The sequence below is a fragment of the Pangasianodon hypophthalmus genome, chromosome 28 (assembly GCF_027358585.1).
Source record: "Pangasianodon hypophthalmus isolate fPanHyp1 chromosome 28, fPanHyp1.pri, whole genome shotgun sequence".
NCBI classification, from domain to species: Eukaryota; Metazoa; Chordata; class Actinopteri; order Siluriformes; family Pangasiidae; genus Pangasianodon; species Pangasianodon hypophthalmus.
Genome location: NC_069737.1, coordinates 9,511,252 through 9,534,955, shown reverse-complemented (window position 1 = coordinate 9,534,955; position 23,704 = coordinate 9,511,252). Strand labels below are relative to the sequence as shown.

At 38.1% G+C, this 23,704-nt stretch overlaps 1 protein-coding gene across 1 annotated transcript in view; it reads left to right on the top strand.

The window, feature by feature from the left end:
• The window catches only part of LOC113544265 (protein eyes shut homolog), a 50,243-nt gene extending 26,969 nt beyond the window's left edge, over positions 1 to 23,274 (top strand). The window contains exons 4-8 of the mRNA XM_053230726.1: positions 670 to 792; positions 1,352 to 1,465; positions 1,855 to 1,968; positions 2,323 to 2,436; positions 22,280 to 23,274. Of these exons, the coding sequence (XP_053086701.1) occupies positions 670 to 792; positions 1,352 to 1,465; positions 1,855 to 1,968; positions 2,323 to 2,436; positions 22,280 to 22,449 (635 nt within the window). The 3' untranslated portion in view covers positions 22,450 to 23,274. The remainder of the gene's footprint in view (positions 1 to 669; positions 793 to 1,351; positions 1,466 to 1,854; positions 1,969 to 2,322; positions 2,437 to 22,279) is intronic.
• The last annotated feature ends 430 nt before the right edge of the window (positions 23,275 to 23,704 follow it).

Below are 23,704 nucleotides of genomic sequence, written 5' to 3'. Positions count from 1 at the left end.
TACAAAGCAATTGACTTCTCCACTGTGGTTAGAAAACTGATGTTTGTCCATGTGCTGCTTCCACATTTGAAGAACCAAGAGGAAATTTCAAGTGTTTGTGCCTTCATGGCTACATTGGGCAGCTGTGTGAAACTCCATGAGACACTGTGTGAAGGGATTGTGCTGCTATGGATCAACATGTGTGGATTTCTCTGAGGGTTTGCATGTGAATGTTTGCCTGATAAGTGTATCTGCCACAAATATTTATTCTCACTTTTGTCAGAGTCTGTAGTGACACATTGCCAGCCATCCATATGCCCATCAGAATGGCCCTTAATCTGTTTGTGTGACAGGTTAATGCAAAATTAATAGAGCTTTGAACAACATGATGTACATCATTGCATTGACACGGCATATAAAGGTATCTAAACAGGAGCAGAATCAGTAGTGACATCACATGGATTTTTTGGCCTCAAGTATTAATTAAATGACAATTTCCTTTAAAGACCAAGAATAATTTAATTTTCCAGGCTTTCATCAATCCATTGTGTTCTAGAGTATGTGCTTTGATTAGGACCTATCCTTTTTAAACTGCTGTGAACCTCTTGCCCTGTTGTTCATGTGCATTATCGGGTAATCACATCCAGAGTGTGCTATAAGATCTAGAAGTCATTTTTTCTTTTCTTTCAGGGTTAACTGGACGATTTTGTGAGATCAACATTGATGAGTGTGCCAGTAAGCCTTGTGGAACAGTCAGCATCTGCAAAGACGGTATCGCTGCCTACCATTGTTTCTGCGCATCTGGATTCATTGGTACCTTAACAGCTAAAGATTAGCTGTTTTTTTCCTGTGTTGTTTTATTCTCACCAATCTATAGGGGAAATATCTGTAATAGGAAATCTCCCATTTCCTTTCCTTGACTTAGATCTAAAGATCTGTTTGCCTTGCAACTAAGCAAGCATTTTAAATTGTTCTAAGACTAATCTCTGCATAAATGCAACCATTGCATTAATTGGACAAAGAGTAACTGTACATTGATGATAAAACTCCATTGAGATTTAAAACCATTGTTAAATTTAAAACCATTGTTCCTGCTTCGTAACTGAAATAGACCAACCTGTTAAAGTTAGCCTCATATTATATTCGGCATCACATTCATATTATTACACTCTCTCATTAATTTGAATTTCAAGCTTCTTGTGTCATTTTTTTTTACTTGTAACTTAAAGTGGTTATTGGCATTGATACATTGAGAACGGTTAGATTAGTTGATTATCAGCTACTTTAATTATAAAAAATAATAATTTATCGTAGACCTAGTCCACAGTCTGCACTTATTTAATAAAGTGAACTGTTCCTCCTTTTCCCCCAGGTAATAACTGTGAGATTGAAGTAAATGAGTGTCTAAGTCAGCCCTGTAAAAATGGGGCATCCTGCTTGGACAAACTCGACTCCTTCAGCTGCATCTGTCCAGATGGTGCCACAGGTACTTCTACACAGTATGAATTCACATACATTTATTACTTGTTTTTATTTCTTTACCTTATACTTCACTTTAGACCTTCTGAAGGCACAAATTCTGTTGCTGTTCACATGTAGGCAAATTATTCTTCTGTCATTCTTCTCTCATTTATTTTATGTTCATTCAAATTTCTAAAGAAACAGGCTTGTAACCACCTGCCCAACAGAATGTTCATCTCATTTATATTTTGTTCAAGCAGGAGGTGCAGTACTAAAAACTTTTAAAAGGATTTTGTATTGTTTTCCTTTTATCTCCATCTGCATACTGTACAAGCTTTTGATATATAATTGGTATGCATGTTATTTTCTCAAGACTCAGATTCTTGCATTTCTCCTTCTCTGCGTCTTCGTCAGGCACTTTATGTGAAATTGACATCAACGAATGTCTGTCATCTCCATGCCTGCATGAAGGCACGTGTCTGGATCTTGCCAATGGGTTCACATGCATTTGCCCTCTTGGCTTCACTGGTATGTGTCAAGAAATTATGCAGACTACATATTTGCTAAATGTAATTAGCAATAAGACAGGATTTTCATTTAATTATCAGTATGTGGTAAAAGGCATCAGCATATTTTAGGCAATGCCAGTTATTAGAAAAATATTTTAGCACAAACTTTATTTGCTAAAAGTCTATTTCTAGGAAATTTTCTGTAATTTCAAGAAAATGTTAATTAAATTAACATTAAATCAACATTTTTCTCCTGTGTGTCTATTTGAATAGCTAATATTTTGTGTAAAAGGAGGATGGTAATGACGATTATCCCATTTGTGTATTTGTGCCCCAGTTTATTTGTTCCCGCTGTCTGTTTCCCTTCTCAAAGGGCCTTTATGCGATGTGGATATTGACGGGTGCAGCTCTTCTCCTTGCAAGAATGAAGCCACTTGCCGAGACCAGCCTGGTAATTACCAGTGCCAATGTGTGGATCTATTTAAAGGTAATAAGCACAGAATAGGGAAGGTAGGGAAGCAGTAGGCAAAAAAGCAAGGTTAATTAACTTCAGAAAGCTTTTTTCTTTGCCTGTCTGAATCCATCTGGATAGTGCTACCACACTGGTACATCTTCGTTTTCTGAATGCACTGAGGTTAAGCAGGAAAAAAACAAACAGGAAACAGTGCATCAAATTATAAAGGCTAATACTCTCTGAATTCAGCAAGCCCTGCTGTGTTGTGCTGAGACCTGGGGAAGAAAAAAAACAAAACAAAACTCAAGGACATGTTTGAGGAGGCAATGTACTGGATGTGCACTTTAAAAAATAATTGCTCAGGAAAAGGTAGGTCTTAAATATGGTTCATCATAAAGCCCCACTCATACTGATTGGTGTCGTTAGCCAGATTGATTGCAGGGGTCAGAGGAAATCTCTTTTTGGCTTGTGTTCATTTATGTGGAATGGATATATGTATCTTTAGACTTAATTCTTAATATAATATTGCTTTGCTCCATTAACTAAATTCTGTTAAGCACATATTTTTCTGTCTAACCTTTGTGGATATTTTATGAGAAAACTTCATACTCCACCCTAGCGTGTGTGTGTGTGTGTGTGTGTGTGTGTGTGTGTGTGTGTGTGTCTGTCTCATTTTAACTGGACACACTGACACACTGATTAATTGACCACATGAACCAGCTCACATTAATGACAGACATTCACCCACAGGGCAATTATGCAGGTACGTGTAATTTGTGTGCATTTTTAAGTGTGCAAACATGTAGCACATTTTTTTTAATTTTTCAGTGCTCGCTTTCTTGTAATATAACTATTTCTACAATTTTCAAATGAATAGTTTGCATACCACCCACTTTGTCTTCTGTGCAGCTTTACAAGTAATTCAGAGGTGCATGGCAATTTGCTTGACTGGAGAGGAGGAACATTTTCTCTAAACTCCTTAATAAAAGTCATGACTTTGTAATTAGAAATGTCATTTGGGCACTTGTCAGTGAACAGAAAGAATTTTTTTTTGTGTTCAGTATTTTATCTTTGTGTTATCTGATGTTATTGTTACTAGTAATGTTATAATAAATTACAGTTTGTTCTAAGAGCTTCCTTTATAATTTCATGGCATAATTTAAAAATTGTTAGTGCCTATATTAAGCCTCGCCTCTTAGGTTGCAGTCATTCTTTCAGTCTCCAAGGACTGTCGCTGTTTTTTGTATAAATGTGAGATTGCACACTATAAAATCTTTTTGCCTGTCAGGTGTATAAATATACATAAGCAGTTAAAAATATCATTCAGCACAATCATGTTCAAAATAAGATCTATAAATTTTCAAAAATCTGGAGCAGTTGAAAATGTGCAGTGTGTATAGTGCTCCATGGCACACTGAGGATGAGACAAAGAAAATCTCAAAGATTTAGAATTGCAGTTTAGTTGATTCTTGGATTTTTCAAGTTTTAAGAAAGTAGATGCCATCTCAATTCAGTGTGAATGCCCCACTGGTTTTCTCATCAGCTGTAGAAACACTGGTTAGTCTTTTAGCATTCACCATTTTATAGTTATCAGGGTTTTAGAGATCTAGACATTCAACATTTTAACAAGAGCAAACGAAGGCTTTGTTAGCTAAATTTGCTAGCTAGCCACATAGATTAATGCAGATGTTCATGTTGCGTGTCATTTGGACATTTTTTTTTTAAACTCATAATTTCATAAATTCAGTCTTTTTAATACAGATCCTCCACTTCTCTTCTCACATCCTAAGTTTAGTAACTGCCTAAAATTTTACCCCTTCCCTTAAACCTCAGTGACACTAGCCATCCAATTTACAAGTGTGCCACAAACAGTTGTATGGGCAAAAATCACACAACTTCATTAAAGAACGAGATCAGAGAAGTATAGTCAGCCTGTTGCAAGATGGCAGGAAGACAACATGGCAGTAAATCAAATATCCATGTGTTGCAACAGTGGTATGAAGGAAAGCATATTTGAACACAAAATACAGTAAGTTGAGCCTTGAAGTAGATGGGCTACAACAACAAAAGACCACATCAGGTTTCACTCTCATTAGCTCATAACAAGAAAATGAGCCAGTAGACTCACCAAAAAAAAGTTACCTGGTCTGATGAATTTCAATCTCTGCTGCCACAGAGATTGAAAGTAGAGCAAAAAACTCTCTAGCACCAACACATAGCCAAAAATGTACTATACACAATTAAATAATGTGTCTAATTTTACTAGCTTGTTTGTTAATAAAATCTGTACTGAGGGAGTTCTGGATATTGTTAAGATTTAAAAGCAGTCCCTGGCTAGGAAACATTTGAGAACCCTTGCCTCAGAGGTTGTCAGGTTTCCCATACCCCATTGCTGCATCTAGCGTTTGTTTGTTTGTGAAAATGTCTTATTTGTAACATTAATTAAGAAATTACATTTTTGTGATCTTAGATTATAGTTGTCATATAGTGCTTCTGCTCTGGAGACCTTATGTTTTAAGTTAATGTCTTAAGGTGTAAAAGATGTAATAGAAAAAGTTAATGACATTCAGATAAAACTGTATTTAACTACATATTTCAAAGGACCTGGACTAAGTTTCTTCCCCCAAATGTCTCTAGCAACTGGCTAGCTTTTACATAGCCCAGTGTTTGCCTGAACCTTTGAATGTCAACCTTATTTGCTTGCTTAATATCTTGCATGATTTGCTTTACACCACACTGCTCTTAAACCCAGGTGTACACTGCAAGTTCCTGCCATGTGAAGCAAATAATCCATGTGAGAACAGGGCTGAGTGTGTGGAAGAAGTCGACTTGGAGCACTTCCATTTGGGATTCCACTGCCACTGCCTCCAAGGCTTCACCGGCCCCCGCTGCGAGCTCAATATTGACGAGTGCAACTCTAACCCCTGCATCCACGGCTTCTGCTATGATGGTACACACAGTGTCATGTTCCCCAGTCACCCCAGTCCTATAGAAATCAGAATATTTTATTCTCTAAGTACAGGATGTTCAAGGTTCCTTGCTATAGATGTCAATAAAAATCCTGTGAAGTAAATAAAGAAAATAATTAGAAATGTATGTATTTATACAATTTTAATCAAAAAATACAATTTAATCGAAAGTAAAATGAAAAATCATGGACATGACAATTTAATGATCTATGTTATTTGATCTCAGCTGTGAAGTGTCTCTTCTACCAAATGGTGAATTAGACCTATCTATATGTATAGAATTATATTAGGGCAAATTCAAAATAAGATCAGAGCCTTATTCAAAATAATATTGTCAAAGCTGTTAAAAAACTTTTTTAAAGCCTGACTCTTAAAGACCCACATTTTGTGTCTGCTCACCATTTTATAAATGACAGTTTAAAAGTAAGCAAAATGTATCATTCTATATACAAAACATCTCATTATTTCTGTCTGTTATACATCTCAAGTGATTTTACTCTGTAGTGATTTTAATTTGGAGAGTGCATTTACAGTGAGAGTAAAAAGTATTTGATCCCTTGCTGATTTTGTTGGTTTGCCCACTAATAAAGAGATGATCATTCTATACTTTTAATGGTAGATGTATTCTAACATGGAGAGACAGAATATCAAAACGAAAATCCAGAAAGTAACTTTAAAGAATATATTTTAATTGATTTGTATTTCATTGAGGGAAATAAGTATTTGATCCCTCTAGCCAAAAGCACTTAATACTTGGTGGCACAGCCTTTGTTTGCAAGCACAGCGGACAGACGTTTGTTGTAGTTAACCACAAGGTTAGCACACATATCAGGGGGAATTTTGGCCCACTCTTCTTTGCAGATCCTCTCTAAATCATTAAGGTTGGTGGGCTGTCGCTTGGCAACTCGGACCTTCAGCTCCCTCCATAGATTTTCGATTGGATTGAGGTCCGGAGACTGGCTGGGCCACTCCATGACCTTAATGTGGTTTTTCTTGAGCCACTCCTTTGTTGCCTTTGCTGTATGCTTCGGGTCGTTGTCATGTTGGAGGACCCAACCACGGCCCATTTTCAACTTCCTGGCAGTGGGGAGGAGGTTGTCCCTCAGGACTGCACGGTACATGGCTCCATCCATCTTCCCACTGATGCGGTGAAGTAGCCCTGTGCCCTTGGCAGAGAAACACTCCCAAAACATAATGCTTCCACCTCCATGCTTGATGGTGGGCACAGTGTTCCTGGGGTCATAGGCAGCATTTTTCTTCCTCCACACATGACGAGTAGAGTTTAGGCCAAATAGTTCAATTTTGGTCTCGTCTGACCACAGAACCTTCTCCCAATCACTTTGTACATCTTTGAGGTGATCATTGGCATACTTTAGGCAGGCCTCCACATGTGCCTTCTTAAGCAGGGGTACCTTTCGGGCACTGCAGGATTTTAATCCATTGCGGCGCAAAGTGTTGCCAATTGTTTTCCTGGTGACTGTGGTCCCAGCTGCCTTGAGGTCATTCACTAACTCCCGCTGTGTGGTTGCAGGCCGATTTCTCACAGTTCTCATGATCATTGCCACCCCATGAGGTGAAATCTTCTGTGGAGCACCAGACCGAGGTCTATTGATGGTCACGTTATACTTCTTAAATTTTCTCACAATTGCACCAATGGTTGTTACTTTAATACCCAGCATCTTGCTAATGTTTTTGTAGCCCATTCCAGATTTGTGCAGGTCAACAATCCTGTCTCTGAGGTCCTGAGAGAGTTCTTTGGTCTTACCCATGTTGGAGAGTTTGGAATCTGTCTGATTGTCTGATTCTGTGAACAGGTGTCTTTCATACAGGTGATTAGTTAGAACAGGTGTCTTCAGTTCAGGTAACAAGTTGATTGGGAGTGTCTAACTGGTCTGTGAAAGCCAGAACTCCTAATGCATACTAGGGGATCAAATACTTATTTCCCTCAATGAAATACAAATCAATTAATATATATTCTTTAAAGTTATTTTCTGGATTTTCTTTTTGATATTCTGTCTCTCCATGTTAGAATACATCTACCATTAAAAGTATAGAATGATCATGTCTTTATTAGTGGGCAAACCAACAAAATCAGCAAGGGATCAAATACTTTTTACTCTCACTGTATCTACATTTCCAATTAAAAACCCTTTTCCCAAGATACCCCCTACTAGTCATTCATAAAGCAGGCCCCCCAAGGTTCATTAATTTATATGACACTGTATTTTATCCCTTGCCTAATACCCCCAAAGAGCTAAAAAAGGGTAAATGTGAAGGAAAACTCCATGTTATCTTAACTGAGGTGGGGAAGCTTTTGCTTCTTAGCTGGCACTGTACATTGTGGCTGGCTTCTAACAACTTGGCTGCTGTTATGAAAGTGTGATAAATGCCAAATAGTTGCCAAATTGAAGTTTGGAGACATAAGCATGATTGTTATTCCCACCATATGACAAATCACAGAATTTTATGCACAAATTAACAGTAAAAATGGATTAGAAGTAACCTTCAACATGAGTCACATCATGCTGCTTGTATTGTATAGCACTGAAGTCTCAAATCTGATTATTTAGAAGGTGTTAATTGTTAATTTTTTAACAGCAGCTCTAAAATTAGCTGTAATTTAAAACATAGGTTTATATTAATGCACTGGTTTTAATATGTTATAGTTTCTATAGTAACAGCTCATTTGCAGAGGAAAAAATTTTTTAAAGAAAAATATGTATAATTGTTGATATGGTGAAGCTTTCTGTTAGGATATGTTTGTTTAATATTTATGGAATGCATCGCAGGTGTCGTTGCTTTGTAACATTCAGTATGTTTTTTTGCCATGGGAGAGTCTTCAGGATTTCCAATTTCTCACTAACGTGACAAGCTGCATTTTTGTCTCGTAAATTTCAAGAAAGAGAAAACGGAGAAGCTGGTAGGGTACAACTCTTTATAGCTGCTATAAAGTAAGTGATAACAGGAACTAACTTGTCTCATGGATGCTCCAGAACATTCAGTGTAACTGTTTAAAAAGCACATGTCTGTAGCAGATGGGGCATGATTTAGTGGGAGTCTGCGGTGGGATTGCTTGGGAATTAGATAACATGGCAAACCTGATGACTATCTGCGCTGGTTATATTAACGAGCTGTTTGTGTCACTCAGTCTCTGAACAGTAAACTGAAACTTTGAACGTGAGCCGAAGAAACCCAAGAGGACAGTGGCAGCTGACAAGCATCAGAGATTTCGTTATTTACAAGTGTTTTTTTTCCTCTGTTTGATTACTGTGCTGTGGCATGAGTGTAGGAAAATAAATTAGCTCATGAGCAGGTTCATCCAGGGTCGGCTGGTTTCATGAGTAGCATGCCATAAAAATTGCTACACTGGTGCCCTTGAACATTTCCAGGGGTGCGTCGGTGTCCTCTTATATCATCCTGGTGAGGGAGAGGGAGCTGAATAGTGGGCTCACAGGGGAGTAGAAAGAGTATAAGAGGCTCATCAGGGCGGCTCGATCTGTAACCTGCTCATACATTAAAATATTAGAAATTATCATTATTTTTTATGACAATGGTATACATCAGAAAGATATACGACTTGAAGAATCATCATCAAGATATGAAATAGTAATAATTTGCCTATTATCTGAAGGATTTAATTCGGTGAATCCATTTATACAGGTTGTCCCAAAAGTCTCTATACGTGGGGGACTATGTATGCCAGCATCACTTCGGTTGTGCCTTTGTCAGTGGATGTTCATGGACATCCATTTCTTGGTTGGTCCTCAACACCACCTGTCTTTTTGAATTTGTTAATAAGTTTGGCAACACTGTCGTGCATGTGATGTGCTTGCCATGTTTCCAGCCATATAATATACATACATATATGTACAGTCAGGTCCATAAATATTGGGACATCGACACAATTCTAACATTTTTGGCGAACAAGATGTGCTTTAACTGCAGACTGTCAGCTTTAATTTGAGGGTATTTACATCCAAATCAGGTGAACGGTGTAGGAATTACAACAGTTTGCATATGTGCCTCCCACTTGTTAAGGGACCAAAAGTAATGGGACAGAATAATAATCATAAATCAAACTTTCACTTTTTAATACTTGGTTGCAAATCCTTTGCAGTCAATTACAGCCCGAAGTCTGGAACGCATAGACATCACCAGACGCTGGGTTTCATCCCTGGTGATGCTCTGCCAGGCCTCTACTGCAACTGTCTTCAGTTCCTGCTTGTTCTTGGGGCATTTTTCCTTCAGTTTTGTCTTCAGCAAGTGAAATGCATGCTCAATCGGATTCAGGTCAGGTGATTGACTTGGCCATTGCATAACAGTCCACTTCTTTCCCTTCAAAAACTCTTTGGTTGCTTTTGCAGTATGCTTTGGGTCATTGTCCATCTGCACTGTGAAGCGCCGTCCAATGAGTTCTGAAGCATTTGGCTGAATATGAGCAGATAATATTGCCCGAAACACTTCAGAATTCATCCTGCTGCTTTTGTCAGCAGTCACATCATCAATAAATACAAGCGAACCAGTTCCATTGGCAGCCATACATGCCCATGCCATGACACTACCACCACCATGCTTCACTGATGAGGTGGTATGCTTAGGATCATGAGCAGTTCCGTTCCTTCTCCATACTCTTCTCTTCCCATCACTCTGGTACAAGTTGATCTTGGTCTCATCTGTCCATAGGATGTTGTTCCAGAACTGTGAAGGCTTTTTTAGATGTCGTTTGGCAAACTCTAATCTGGCCTTCCTGTTTTTGAGGCTCACCAATGGTTTACATCTTGTGGTGAACCCTCTGTATTCACTCTGGTGAAGTCTTCTCTTGATTGTTGACTTTGACACACATACACCTACCTCCTGGAGAGTGTTCTTGATCTGGCCAACTGTTGTGAAGGGTGTTTTCTTCACCAGGGAAAGAATTCTTCGGTCATCCACCACAGTTGTTTTCCGTGGTCTTCCAGGTCTTTTGGTGTTGCTGAGCTCACCGGTGCGTTCCTTCTTTTTAAGAATGTTCCAAACAGTTGTTTTGACCTTTTATCTGCTCATTGTAATTGGGATAATGAGGGAATAACACACACCTGGCCATGGAACAGCTGAGAAGCCAATTGTCCCATTACTTTTGGTCCCTTAACAAGTGGGAGGCACATATGCAAACTGTTGTAATTCCTACACCGTGCACCTGATTTGGATGTAAATACCCTCAAATTAAAGCTGACAGTCTGCAGTTAAAGCACATCTTGTTCGTTTCATTTGAAATCCATTGTGGTGGTGTATAGAGCCAAAAATGTTAGAACTGTGTCCCAATATTTATGGACCTGACTGTCTATATATATATATATATATATATATATATATATATATATATATATATATATATATATATATATATAGTGTTGGTGAGAGGCTCTCTGCACAAGAATGATGACACATGATCACACTTATAAAGCTGATGCTCCACCCACTTGGAATGTACCTTTCAGGTAAGTATCAGCACATCAACCTTCTATAAAAAGGCAAGTATACATCATCACATCCATAAACATATAAACATTTAATATGATTATAATATAAACTAAATAATTCAATTAATTTCAATTTTACTTGTATAGCGCTTTTAACAATGGACATTGTCACAAAACAGCTTTACAGAAATAAATGGATTCACAAAAATAAATTGTAAATATTTGAATTTATCACTGTGAATTTATCCCTAATGAGCAAGCCAGTGGCGATGGTGGCAAGGAAAAACTCCCCGAGATGATATGCCCATCCTCATCTGGGTGCAACGGATAGTGCGATTATAAATAAATCCCTTCTATTATTGTGTACTATATGGACAAATAGTGCAATTGTGCAACCAATACATTCATCACAGTTTTTGCAAACCTTATATTTTCTTATCTGAGATTATATTTTCTATATTTAATCCGAATGTTAGTATTAAATCAAGAGTGTGACCACCACTATGGGTGGGTCCTATTACATTCTGATTAACCCCTACAGAATCTAGAATGGACACAACTGCTGTTCTCAGAGGGTCATCTGGATTATCAAAATGAATATTAAAGTCTCCAACAATTAATGCCTTGTCTAAAGAAACAACCAGGTTAGAGACGAAATCCGCAAATTCACATAGGAATTCCGAATATGGCCCCGGGGGTCTGTAAATAATAATTACTGGAATCACCTGGGTAGACCTATTTTTAGTGGCTACGTATGACGGGGCTGATGTATGTAACTGTACTCGGGAGGACTAGCTTCATTTAATGCTACAAACTCGTTTGGTTTAATCCACGTTTCTGTTAAACACAGTACATCAAACTCCTGATCAGTAATGATTTCATTAACAATAAGCGCTTTAGACATAAGAGATCTAATATTCAACAGTCCTAGCTTCAGATCAATGGTGCTGGCTATGCATTCAGTTTGGTTTAATTTTATGTTAATTAGGTTACTAAAACAAACTGTCTGAGTAAGTCTATAATGTTGTTTAGCTCGGGGAACAGACACAGTCAATATGGTGGAACCTAAGTGACGACTCAGTGCAGCTAGCAGACGATCGGTTTAGCCTGCTTGTCTGCTCCCTGGCCTTGGCCCTAGATTGTCACCGATTAACTAGGCCTGTTCTGAGACTATGTGCTATGCTGCAAGAAATGAGAGCAGCACCATCCCGAGTGGGATGGACACCGTCCCGCCCTAACAGGACAGCCTTGCCCTCAAAGTTAGTCCAATTATCTATAAAGCCCACATTGTTTTCGGAGCACCACCTGGACATCCAGCAGTTCAGCGACCCTAACCTGCTGTAAGCTACATCGCCACGCCGCATTGGGATGGGGCCAGAGCATACTTCAGCATCGGACATCGCCTTCGCTAATTTACGCACCTCTACCAAGTTACTCTTAGTAACCTCAGACTGATAAAGGTGTATATCATTAGCTCCTACATGAATAACTATCTTTGAGAACCTGTGCTTGCCTAAGACCCTAAGATTACCTGCTATGTCCGGCGACCTGGCTCCCGGTATACACCTAACTAAAGCTGCTGGTGCCCCTAAAGGCCTAGGTAATTTCACATGCCGCAAAATAGTCACCTATAATCAGAGCTCTTTCAGGTTTCTCAGCCTTTTTTTTTTCTCAAGCTCTTTCAGGCTTTTGTGATGTTAAAAAAAATTAAACCATGATAAATCATGTCAGATCATTTTCCATCATTAATGTGATATAACTACTAACAAAATTCAAGTGAAAAACAAACAGAAACATTTTAGGAGAAAAGAAAAAAAATGAACAATAATCTGTTTGCATAAGTGTGCACACCCTTTTATACTGGGACATGTGACTGTGCTCAGAATTAACCATGGATTTTACTAACAACAGGACGTCCTTACAAAATTCACAAATGGAGAAGACAAAACATATCAGGGAGGCTGCCAAGATACCTACGGTAACATTAAAGGAGCTGCAGGAATATCTGTCAAGTACTGGTCACTTCCTGCATGTGACAACAGTCTCTTGTATTCTTCAGTCTGAGCTATGGGTCTGATGAGACCAAGGTAGAACTTTTTGGCCATATTTCTATAAAGATATATAGACAGCTTATCACCCAAAGAACACTATACCCATGGTGAGCCATGGTGGTGGCAACATCATGCTATGGGGCTGCTTTTCTTCAGCTGGGACTGGGGCTATATTCAAGATAGAGGGAATCATGGGTAGTGCCAAATACCAAACTGTTTTAGCACAACACCTGCAGGCCTACCCAAGATCTAAATCCGATAGAAAACCTGTGGAATGACTTGGGTAGGCTGTGTGCAGGAGCGTTGATGGATCTGGTGCATTTTTGCAATAAAATTGCTAAATCAAGATGTACTATGTTGGTAGACTCTTATCCAAAAGTGTTGTATTACATATTCTTATCTGAGTGCTGAGGTACCAACGACTGTATATAAGAATGTAAAACATGGTGCTATTTACTCCAGTTGTGCGGTCTTGAACCCTTTTTTGGTCAAAACTGGAGTCACTATCTTGCGAAAATTGGAGCCAGAATCTGCACTGTAGATACGGCCAGTCAGACAGTGGATCTGCCTCTCACCCGCCTATATTGCTGATGGACATGGTACTTTTTCATGTTGGGAGCATGTACACTGTGAAATATTACCTGAAGTACAACTTATGATGGTGTATCGGCTAAATCAATGTGGCAAGTACAGCATTATTAATTAATATGAAAAATTCTAAATTGTAGTCATATAATTTTCACAGGTATGTTGATTTTACCTTTGCCTGGGAAAGATTTTAGAGCTTGGATTCATGACTGACTGAGCTACTATTTACTAGCTAGCTGAAATTATCCATCATGTTAATCAAAGTAATGCAAGTATAAATAGCTAATGTAAGGTACCAACTGAAAATATACTGGTAAACAGCAGTCAACATTTACACTCAACACAGCCTGTTTTTGAGAAAAAAACGTTGTGATCTTCATGATTTTAATCTAGCTCTGTCACCTACAGCTACCCACCTGACTGCAGAAGCGTGTTCTTTTATGCTGTGCTCTTTCTCTCTGGGGAGTTTGTTTAAAAAGTGACTGGCTAACCTTACCAAGCTACTTTGAGTGTTAGCTATGGTCATACAGGCAATAAATTAAGAAACTGAGCTAGTGTTAGCTGTCTTGTTTTATGCCATCACCTCATTCACTCTCATTGGTTTGCCAGTTATAATATCAGTACAATGAGATAGCTTAGACATCAAAATGAGCAACACCAGAAAAACTGCAAAGGGTGGGGGTACACTAGAACAAGACATGGCTTTGCTACAGATCTGTCAAGATCTTTAGGTGTATGTTGGAAAGTGACTTGACTGTCATGTCCAAAACTGTCAATCACCTCATCAACCTTGCCTTTTATTTATCATCAAATAACTGCCTATAAAATGCATTTATTGTAAGGAAACATTTTGGGCCAGATATCAATGATTTCAACCGAACTGGAAAGGAAAAAAAAAAAAAAAAAAAAAAAAAAAACCACGACAGAACACTAAAAATAACTCGTGAAGATGTAACTTAAAATGTAGGTTTGGGTCATGCTATAGCATGGTAAGCAAAAGGAGTTAAAGGGAAAAACACTTTCAAACAACTAAAGCTCTGCTGCTTTTCAGCTGATGCAGTCTTCTTGGCTTTTCTTGGCATACGGCTCAGCATTTTTAAAATATTAGGAACACATGTACAACTGCTCATTCATGCAATTATTCAGTCAGCCAATCATATGGCAGCAGTGCAGTGCGTAATATCACACAGATGCAGGTCAAGAGCATCAGTTAATGTTCACATCAAACATCAGAATAAGGCAAACGTGATCTCCATGACTGACTGTGGCATGTGTGTTGGTGCCAGATGGGCTGGGATTTTCATGCACAGAGTTTACCCAGAGTTTATCCACAATGATGCAAAAAACAAACAATGAGTGAGTGACAGTTCTGCGGGCAGAAATGCTTTCTTGATGCGAGAGGTCAGAGGAGAATGGTCAGACTGGTTAAAGCTGACTATGGTAACTCAAATAACAACTCTCTAAGCTGAAAAGCACCTCAGAATTCACAACACATTGAATCTTGAGACGGATAGGCTACAATAGTAGAAGACCACATCGGGTTCCACTCCTGTCAGTCAAGAATTGGAATCTGAGGCTACAGTGGGCACAAGCTCACTGAGACTGGACAGTTAATGATTGGAAAAAGGAACTGCTGCCACATGATTGGCTGATTGGATAATTGCACAGGTATACAGGTGTTTTTAATAAAGTGATTGTACATCTCAAGTGATTATTACTGACTTCCTCTGTGGTGGCCTTCCATTAACACTATTCTTACTTAGTGTTTTTTTCTTACTGTGGACACATGAAAATAGACATTAGAAATGTTTCATCATAGGGTACTGATCTAATCAATCAGTATAATTTTGCATTGATTTCCAGTGCCCCATTCCATGTCAGCAAAATCACTGAACTGATCAAGCATTCAGGCCATTGGCATTCTTTCAGTTTATGCCACATATGCACTCACCTAATTGTTGAGAATATTTTGATGACTCATCCACTTTAGTCATGATTCTGAGCAGTCAGAAATGATGTGGTAGACAGCACTCTCCATCACTAACAGCAAAGCACCAATTGAGGGGATATCTTTAGAAGAAGACTTGTAGAATCTATGCCAAGAAGATTCTAATATTGTATATATTGACGGCATATTTGCCATTGCTACCACACCTGAATAACTGCAGTTGTTCATTTCTTTGTTCTCTGCATTTCACTCTGCCTTGGAAGTCAGAAAAATCAAAATTTAAAAATGCCATCCATTATAAACATACAGATTCTAATTCCTACATTTACACTATATGGCCAAACGTTTGTGGAAACCTGACCATTGCACACATACAGTAAATATAGTTCTTCCCCAAACTGTTTCTGCTAAGTTGGAAGCAAACAATTATATAGCATGTCTTTGTATGCTGTTGCATTACAGTTTCCTGCACTGGAACTAAGGGGCCCAAACATGTTCCAGCATGACAATGCTGGTGTGGCACTCAAGTGGCCTGCACAGAGCCCTGACCTCAACCACACTGAACACCTGTGGGATGAACTGGAAAGATGACTGCGTCCCAGGCCTCTTTGTCTGACATCAGTGCCTGACTTCACTAATTGTGGCTGAATGGTCATATCTCACAACCATACAGAAGCCCACAAGCCTTCCCAGAACAGTGAAAGTCATTATAACCACAAAGGGGAGACTGAATCTGGAATGAGATGTTCAGAAAGCACATATGGGTGTGATGGTCAGGTGTCCACAAACTTTTGGCCATATAGTGTACAATTACCTCTTTTGACTCATTTCTACTTAGTAGGAAATGTTCCCAGCATAAGGACAGCAAAAAACAGACATTTTCTTTGAAATAATTCTGTTGTAACCTGTTGCTGTTTCAAACCTAAGCATAAATATGCTGATTTCATTATTTAATGGCATGAAACCACAAGATAAATGAGATTCATGCAGTCCTACTGACCTCTTTCATCAGTGTTGTCCTGAAAGAAATGTGCTGTGCTGTGAGTATAAGAAGTTGTGAGAGCAGCTGGAGGCTCATGGAAATGAACTTTATCCTGAGTATATAGAAAGTTGCAACAGTAATGGAACATTTATCAAGTCTCTCTTTATTTGTATTTCTATGTTAGTGTTACTGTATAGCTTCACACCCCTACTGTGGATTCAGCAGCACCCAACATGCTGTGGTGTTAGATACCACATTCCCCTACTTCTTCTTGAATACATGGTGTTTGAACAGAACTATCTCAATGTAGAAAATAAGAAACAGCCATCCAACTCCAACTCTCAGGCCACAGATTGAGTGGTGAGGAAGATTGTGTGTGGGCCAGTCCAATAGGGACAAAATGTGCCTTCTAGCTCTCCCCTGCCAGGTACAGGTCCTCTGGTGACCTGTTAACATTTCAAAGTGAGAACAGTTCTGTGTTAGTTGGTCCTACTCATGGGGAAAAGTATAACAGGCAAATGTGTCATCAAGTCCTAGTCTGAGACTGAAAAAGGCTGTTTTTCAGGTTCAGTTTTGCTCGCTTAACTAGGCCTTAACTCTGCAGATGGAATAAAGTGTTGAACGGTGGTAAATTCCCAGTGCATTCATAAAGCGCCTAATAATTAGCCAATTAGTTATATTAGGTGTATTATAACAAGGAAAACAACAAAAGAATCAGGGAAAGTTTACTCCTGGGGCAGGTTTGGATACTATATACTATATGATGCTGAATACACCAGTAAGAGGGTCTGTGAACAGAAGTGATAATTTGTTAGCATTTAGATTACTTTTCCTACAATGTATAATCATTTCTTTAAAGGATTTGGGTTGTCTTCTGATCAAATCTCTACAATCACTAATTCAAGGACTTTAGGTTGGATAGATTATGGACCATATACAAGATAGGCAGCAGGAAAGCCATTGAACAGTGAAGATAAAATGTACTGTCTGCAGCATAGATTTTAGCCCTGTCCATGTCAGTAAATTGAACTTACAGAACTCTAAAACATGAAATCAGTGTCTTCAATTTATGACCTTAGAGGTTTCTTCAAGTTAATCGTGCAGTGGGTAGAATTTGGGCATTAGCTGTTACAAGGTGAACATACTTTAGGCATTTTAGGCCATTCCTTCGTACAAAACCAATTCAGTTCATTGATATTTCAAGGACTTAGCTGTTCATGGGCAACATGCAAGGCTTGAGGTTATGGGTCTCTAACTTGGCCACTCAAAAACACCAATTTGCCTCTCTCTTATTTTCTCTCGGGTGTTTTGTGACATTATTTCCTCAATGATTGCAAGTTGTCCAGTCCCTGAGGCAGTAATGCAACCTCAAACAATGATGCTCCCTCCACCATGCTTACACTCTGTGCAATGCCTTTTTTCCCTCCATAGCCTGCACAGAATTGTCCATTTCTGCTTTTTGTCTCATCTGTCTGCAGAACATGCCTGAAGCGTTGTGGAACATCAAGGTGGTTATTTGCAAAGATGTGCAGCAATGTTGTGTATAGAAAATAGTGGTTTCTCTGTGGACCATTAACACCATTTTGTTCCAGAGTTTACTTATAGTGCACACATAAACAGAGACTTGTGCGTCTTCTAGAGATTGTGTCTTTTGTCTGTTGTGAAATGCACATCACTTTAATGATACCTGTTCATGATACTATAAGGGAAGGCTAAAATGTATCAATAGTTTGATAATGAAGGTTATTAGTGTTGAACAATTCATTATATCACAAGTCTTCATCAATGACACAATAAAAATTATGTGGGGGGAAATGATTACACACACTTAAAGAACAAAAGCAATCATATTTGTGATTTTAATTTTAATTTTTTTTTAGATTCTGTAATGCTCTACTGGTTTTAAAAACACTAAACTTTCAGTTATGTTTTCTGTCCTTTTGTGTAGTTTCCACTTTGTTTGGATTATGTGTGCTTAGTCTCTCTACTTTTATTTTTTGTTCATTTTGTGGAGAAAAAAGGATGATGGAGTAAATAATGCACCTCGTTTGAGTTCAGTACATCCATGGTTGTCCTTCACTTGTACCTTCTCAATCCCTGCTGATGACATGTCAGTGAAGTGGGCAGAAAATATCAGCCCAAATCTAGGGCTTCTGGGCTACAAAGAAATCAGCCCCAGCCTTGCTGCTTTATGCCATTCGGTGTGTTTTTCTTATGATCACTGGTGAGATCTGATGACTGGCTTTAGCATATGATTTACATAAAATTTATACCCATCAAATTATTCACTGACCCCTCATGGGGCCATTGGATAATAATGGAGCCATTATTATCCTGAATGAGACCAAGCTGATTAGTCAGAATAACTTCATTTGCTGTGGCCCTTCCCTCTAAATGGATAAGTGGACCCAAACCATTTTTTTTCTTATATCTCTTGCAATCAGCTATATGCCATAGAAATCAAAAGAACACTAGCTGATCATTTGGCAAGCACCTAAGTATCATAAGTTTGAAGGATTTCTACTTTCATGTGATGAGACTTCAGCAGCAATAGATACAACATTAAAGACATTTCTGTTTGTATTGCCATTTGTTTTTATGGGAGCAATGAATTTAAGGAAAAAGAAATACCACACTCAGTACTCCCCACTGCAGCAGTTGAAAATGATCTCAAGTCCACAGGAAAACCACAAAACTGTTATTGAGTTTGCATGTGGTGTGCAAGTGTGCTCCTCTAATACAGTACTGTATGGCCAATATGTAGTCTAATACTGAAAATTAAAGCCTCCACAGAAAACATGGACAGATGCTCATTCACTCATATTGTGTATCAGTGGTTCCCAACCTGGGGTCCGTGCCCAGGGGGTGCCATAGTTCACAAGAGGGTCACGGGAGCCGATATGATTTGAGGTCAAATAAAGATGCATAAAATGTTCCACTAATAGTTTTATATTAAAATATTTTTGTATGTTTTTAAAAAATCATGTGCTTACAATAAGGCAGTCAAAAAACAATTATCTCTTATATAAAATATTATTTAACGATTCTCTTTTACACTAGCCAATTGCGAACGGAAAAATGTCAGAGAAACGAAAATGCAGTGATTCTTCATCAGATGTAAGGAAAAAGTTTAGACACTACGACAAAACCTACTTAAAAACAAAGTCCCACAACAGACTGGAAGTCCACAGTGATTTTAGACTGGCTGTTACTGCAATTACAGCTGACATACCATCGCTAGTCAAAGGCATGTAAGCCCAAGGTGGACATTAGCGTTATGTGTTTACACTGAACGATATGATTAGCCTGGTAAAAATATGCAGTGTAATTGACAGTAGCCTACGTCCGTCCTTGCAAGTACATAACAGTATTCTAACGTCAATGTTTAACATTTCTTCATAATGTTCAGTATTCTGTATGTTCATACAATAACCTGAAAATAGAGAGAAGAAAATGTTCTGTGTATGTGATTAGCCTTGTAAAAATAAGCAGTGTAATTGAGAGTAGCCTACATCTGTACATGCTATAACAACATTCTAATGTTAATGATTAACATTTCTTTCATAATGTTCAGTATTCATAATGTTGTGTATTCATGTCAAAAATGTCATTAAAACTTGAAATTATTTATTAACTATTTATTTATATTAACTATATACTGTATACGTGTACATGTGTGAGTAGCATTGATATATACCATATGTTGTGGGAATATATATATATACACACACATATATATATATATATATATATATATATATATATATATATATATATATATATATATATATATACTTTTTCGATGGGGCTACTTTTTCTCAAAAGCTTTATTAACATTCATTAAGTAGTGTCATGAGAAGAAAGATCCTGCATGCAGCGTGACCGTGCAACTATATTAGCTCAGGTGCACTCAAGTATGTTAACTCAACTATGAAAACAGATCAATTAGGGAGTAATGCACTGTAATTTGAATAATTGATGATAAATGACAGGTAATGCAATCAAAGCTTGAGGCTCTGTGTTGGTTTTCATCCTTTTAGAATTTTTTTTTCTAACCTGAAATATAACTAGCCTGACCATTTTAAACTAAATGTTTTAAACTTAAACATTTTAAAGACCAGTGTTTTAAACTAAACAAAGTAGACTAAACAAGATCAGTTACAGTGGTTCTTTCATGATTTGCTGAAAGGTTTATTGTTAAACAGCATTATGTCCAAGTGAATTTTTTGGGGAAAAAAATCTAGAACTAACTATAGAGGCTTATTTGGATCATTCTAATTTGGCATTTGTAGCACACAACATACATTCATCCTATAGCTGATACTAGCACTGTCTGATATCTTTAAAACAGATTTAAGTATTTAATAGACAACAATTTTCTTCTCTTATTTAAAAGCCAGTAATGGGTAAGCTGTAATAAAATGTTAAAAATAGCTTTCTGCATGTTCAAAAACTATTAATTGGCAGTGTATAGGAATCACTATGTTTTTTTTTTTTTACTATCGCTAATTGAGAGATAATAATTGCCTTCCTTGTAACTGAGGACAAAGAACAACTGAGCTGCTATTTGTCCAATTACTTTGGGAGGGAATACATATAAAAAGGATTCCTGCATTCCAGAGATATAAATTCATTGTAATACATAAAAAATAAAACATTACAGCTGACGGTCTGTATTTTATAGTCAATGATTCCTGGTTTAGGGTAATATACATGTATACTGCAGTCACAAATCTCACAAATTTTCAAAATACAAAACATTTCTTAAATGAATTTGGCAATGTCCAGGTTGTCTATCATTTCAGCACAACAGCATTCACAAAGATTTTCCTGTAAGAAAATCAGTTCATTACTTTAGCTTGAATATGCTGGTTTTTTTTTTTTTTTTTTTTTGGCGCAAAACCAAGGTAGATAAAAGACATATGACTCTTGGCTATCTTTTCTTTTACATCAGTCCTTATCTCTCCCTCTCTCCCCCTCCATCTCTTTCTCTCTTTCTCTCTCTCTCTCTCTCTCTCTCTCTCTCTGTGTGTGTGCGTGCTTGTACACATGGGAAAGGGGTGCACTGGGACAAAGAGGGGTTTCTTGGCGGCAGCTGCTGTGAGTAATGGTGGCTGCCACCCAGGACCCTGAGCAGTTAATTAGAGCAATAACAGCTACACGTGCCGAGCCAGAGTGACAGCACAGATTATGCACTAAATCTCAGGCATAATGAAGAATCTTGGGACTCAAGAGCTGGATTTGCAATAAATTTGGTCCTGGAAGAATCCCACAATTACCTCTGTCACTGGCCGCCTGTATACCGCTGTCGAGATGTGCAAAGGTGAAAGATCCACCTGTGTGTAATAATTAAAGGCTGGATCATTGTGCTATTGGGCCTCTGATAAATTCAGTGAAGCCTGAGTGCAACATTTTCTTGTGTACAGCTGGTAAAGGACACAGCCACAAAAACCTTGTACCTAACATGTAAATAGATATTTTGCATTTTAAAGTTAATGCATAAAAGGGTTAGATAATGGTGGTCAATGACTTTACCTCTCAAAAGACTGTAGGAATGCATGCTGTATGCTCTTTTTTTTGCCATTTTTCATTTGGACTGGACTGTCATAGACACAAATCGAAATAATCAGTTTGGGATTTTACTCAACCCCATCCAACCCCTGTAGTGGCTGTTCAGAGGTTTATAAGAAAGAGCTTTTATTTTTAACCACACTCTGACCAGTTGTTCTAACTCTTGCTCCCACAGGGATGAGACTGCACTGAGAGCAAATGTTGAAGTTGATTTCATTGCTTATTTGCCCAAAAGTCATTAATTCTGCCTGGGCCAGCTACCAGCCCTCTGACTACAGAATTGTTTGCTTCTTATATTTCTTCTGCAGTTGTGGATGGCTTTTACTGCCTTTGTAACCCGGGCTATGCTGGAGTGAGGTGCGAGCAGGACATTGACGACTGCCTTATCAATGTGTGTGAGAACAACTCAACTTGTGTCGACTTCCATCTGGTGAGTTTGGAGTGCTGTGTTAAATCCATGTGTACCTCAGAAAATTAAACAACGGACATCCTGTTATTGGAAATAGCCTTTGGCGTGACTAGCGACTCCAATATCAAGTTTAGCTTCAGTTTTGTTTGGCAGAGACTTACTACAATGGCTTGTCATAGCAGTTGAGAAGCTGTGTGCTGGGAAATAACTTGGTGAAGATATATAACAGCATTGCCACAAGCCACCTTACAGCATTGCTTCCAACTGCCTTCAGTTAAAGTGACAATCTTATTGGTTTTAGTTGTTCTGGACATTGAAGTTTTTTTTTTCTAATTTCTAATCTTCTATGATTTTAGTGATTGAACACTGGTTTGTTAATTAAGCAGTTCTTTAATGAACCTCATGGAATTATCCAATTAGTCAATCATGTGGCAGCAGTGCAATCCATAGTATCATATAGATACAGTTCACAAGTTTCAGGTTATGTTTCCATCAAATATCACAATGTGGAAAAAAAATGTGGTCTCAGTAACCTGTGGCATGGTTATTGGGGCTAGAGGGGCTGGCTTGAGTATTTCATAAACTGCAGAGCTCCTCAGATTTTCACGGACAACAGTTGAAACTGGGCAGTGAACAAACACACGATATGTCCTTCATTTGTCCACTTTAGGTTCTCACTGTAGCCTCAGATTCTCGTTCTTGGCTGACAGGAGTGGAACCTGATGTGATATTCTATTGTTGTTGCCCAGCCACTTCAAGGTTTGACATGTTGTGCATTCTGAGATGCTTTTCTACTCACCACAGTTGTAAAGAGTGGTGCTTCTTGTCGGCTCGAACCAGTCTGGCCATTCTCCTCTGACCTCTCTCATCAGAAATTGCATTTCCACCAGCAGAACTGCTAATCACTGGATGGGTTATTTATTTAATTTATTATTATTATGGTTATTATGGTTATTATTTATTTATTTATTTGTTTGTTTGTTTGTTTTGTTTGTTTGTTTCCACAATTCTATTGTGCTGCTGCCACATGATTGGCTAATTGTAAATTTGCATGAATGAGCAGGTGCACAGGTGTTTTGTAATAAAATTGTCAATAAGTGTAATTTGTATAGAATAAATTATATTTAAAAAAATTTAATTGTACAGGTTTTGTTGTCTACTCAGTGTCCTTTGTTCCTCCTTTGCTGCACCATCCATTTGTGCAATCTAAACTTACAGTAAATGAATCTGTCCTGTCCTGTTTATTTTAGTGTTTTCCTTCTGACCTGTTCCTCATCTTCAGTGCCCCCATCCATCCTGATACACTTTCTGTCCTCACTTTCTA